Source organism: Octopus bimaculoides, chromosome 7 (genome assembly GCF_001194135.2).
Source record: "Octopus bimaculoides isolate UCB-OBI-ISO-001 chromosome 7, ASM119413v2, whole genome shotgun sequence".
In the NCBI taxonomy this organism is placed as follows: Eukaryota; Metazoa; Mollusca; class Cephalopoda; order Octopoda; family Octopodidae; genus Octopus; species Octopus bimaculoides.
In genome coordinates this window covers 90888694-90890831 of record NC_068987.1, presented here as the reverse complement: position 1 = coordinate 90890831, position 2138 = coordinate 90888694, and the positions used below count along the sequence as shown (strand labels likewise).

General features: G+C 34.6%; 1 protein-coding gene across 1 annotated transcript in view; it reads left to right on the top strand.

The window, feature by feature from the left end:
- Positions 1 to 1319: 1319 nt before the first annotated feature.
- Positions 1320 to 2138, top strand: part of LOC106875815 (ribonucleoside-diphosphate reductase large subunit) — a 30142-nt gene continuing 29323 nt past the window's right edge. Inside the window, exons 1-2 of the mRNA XM_014924095.2 lie at positions 1320 to 1444; positions 1712 to 1800. Of these exons, the coding sequence (XP_014779581.1) occupies positions 1411 to 1444; positions 1712 to 1800 (123 nt within the window). The 5' untranslated portion in view covers positions 1320 to 1410. The remainder of the gene's footprint in view (positions 1445 to 1711; positions 1801 to 2138) is intronic.

Genomic DNA, 2138 nt, shown 5'->3' with positions numbered 1-2138 from the left:
CCTTCATGGTTCACATTCTTGCAACTTCATCTTTTAGTAATCTCTACTTTTCAATCTTTTCTAGTTCTTTGTCACTTATGCGTGTGTCTCCAGATATTGTAATATCTATAATTTTGGTTTCCTTTTTTTCCTTGATCTACCACAACAATATCTGGTCTTTGAGCCTTGATTAGGGAGTCACATTGGATTGTAAAATCCCACAGTGTTTTATGTTCCTTGTTCTCGGTGGCTCCTTCTGGTTCATGTTCATATCATTTCTGTGCTCCGTCCAGGCTGTACTTTTCACATAGCCTCCATTGAACAAACTTCACATAACCTCTTCCTCCTCCTCCTCCTCCTCATCATTATTGCCTTTGCACTACGATGTTAGCTGTTCACTACTAGTGAACTAAGGTAACACCTCTTATTTTTCGAGCACCTTCCGGAGTATTCCAGCGGCTCCAAGCAGTGCTGTTTTCTGCAAGTGTTCCACCCATATTGTAGCCCCTATTTATTCCACGTACTTCTCAAGTATGTATGTATGTATGTGTGTGTGTATGTATGTATGTATGCATGTATGTGTCTTCCTTTTGACCCTCTCCAGCACTTGACAACCGGTGTTGGTTTGTTAACGTCGCCGTAACTTAACGGTTCGGTCAACGATGTCCGATAGAAAAAGTACCAAACTTAAACAGAAGAATAAGTACTGGGGGCGATTTATTCGACTTTGAACCTTTCAAGGTGATGCTCCAACATGGCCACAGTGCAATAACTGAAACAATGAAAAGAATATAAAAGAAGATGCTAATGACGTTTTATCAGCTGGATAGAAAATCCTCTACTGATGAGATCTAATAAGTCTGTAACATGTCCGTTGATGTCATCTGTTGATTTAGAGACACGATTCATTACTATCTTCTAATATTTTTGTAGTTGCCTCTCTTTCTTGATATCAAATATTTCTGGAGGGAGATTTGTCTTAATTGCACGTTCGTAATAATCTCCGTTATCGAAGGTTCACCTCATTAGTTTACATGTTAGGTTCTCTGGTATGTAGATAAAATTGTACAGGTGCAGCTGAGCCTAATGTCCTTATTTCCCACTCACCGAGCAGAAGAAAAATAATCCTGTTCACTAATAAACAGTTATGAAAAACTATATATACTTTTGACACGGCGTGTAGTGCGCATTCACAATTTTTAAATGAAAAATGTTTTTATTATGTCAAATCATTCGTCTAAGTTTGAACCAAAACAACAAATTGTGTTATTATTTAACGATTGGCAACTATTGACCAATAGAATTGCTTTGATCTGATCCCGTGACCGCTGTATTTTTTTTACCCGCCGTTTTGATTTGGCGCTTATTCAGTTGTTAACAATTGTCTTGTCTGGCAGGTTTCGTTGTGTCAGTTCTCTTCAAGCACTCAACATGAATTCTCCGCATTTATATGTTGTTAAAAGAGGTTTGTATTATCCCAACGCACGTTTTTATTTTATTTAAACATCCATCTATCTATATATTTATTTTATTCAACTGGAAATCGTTGTTTATACTTTCTGAATTGACAACTTCTTAAGTTGTCCGGCCTAAGATAAAAACAAAAAAAAAACATTTTGTCATATTCCAAAAAAAAAAAAAACATCTGACAGAAACATCTTGCATTTATTTATTTTCGAAAAACCTTAATGCAAATTCTTTTTTTAATTAAAAATAATTTTATTTTATTCAGATGGGCGCAAAGAAGACATCCATTTCGACAAAATCACATCCCGGATCAAGAAGTTATGTTATAATCTTAACATGGACTTCATCCGACCGGTAATAAACATTATTGTTAATATTTAATATAGGAGAAATTACATTTAAAGTATTATTGATTCTAGCTGTAGTTATGCCTCTATTTTCTCTATTATAATTCCATTCACCGATTGCAAGCTCCGTTACAATTTCAAGCTTTTTGTTTGCCTTCTGTTCCCTATTTTTCCTTAACTAAAACAATTTAATCTGATTTCATGTATAACTCATCAACAAAGGAATAAAAGACAGAAGACGAACAAACTGAACATTGTTAGAATCAAAGTCAATTTTAGAACTAAGATCTTTTATTTCCATTATTATTTAACCTCGAACTTGTTACATTTCTACTCTTTTTTTAT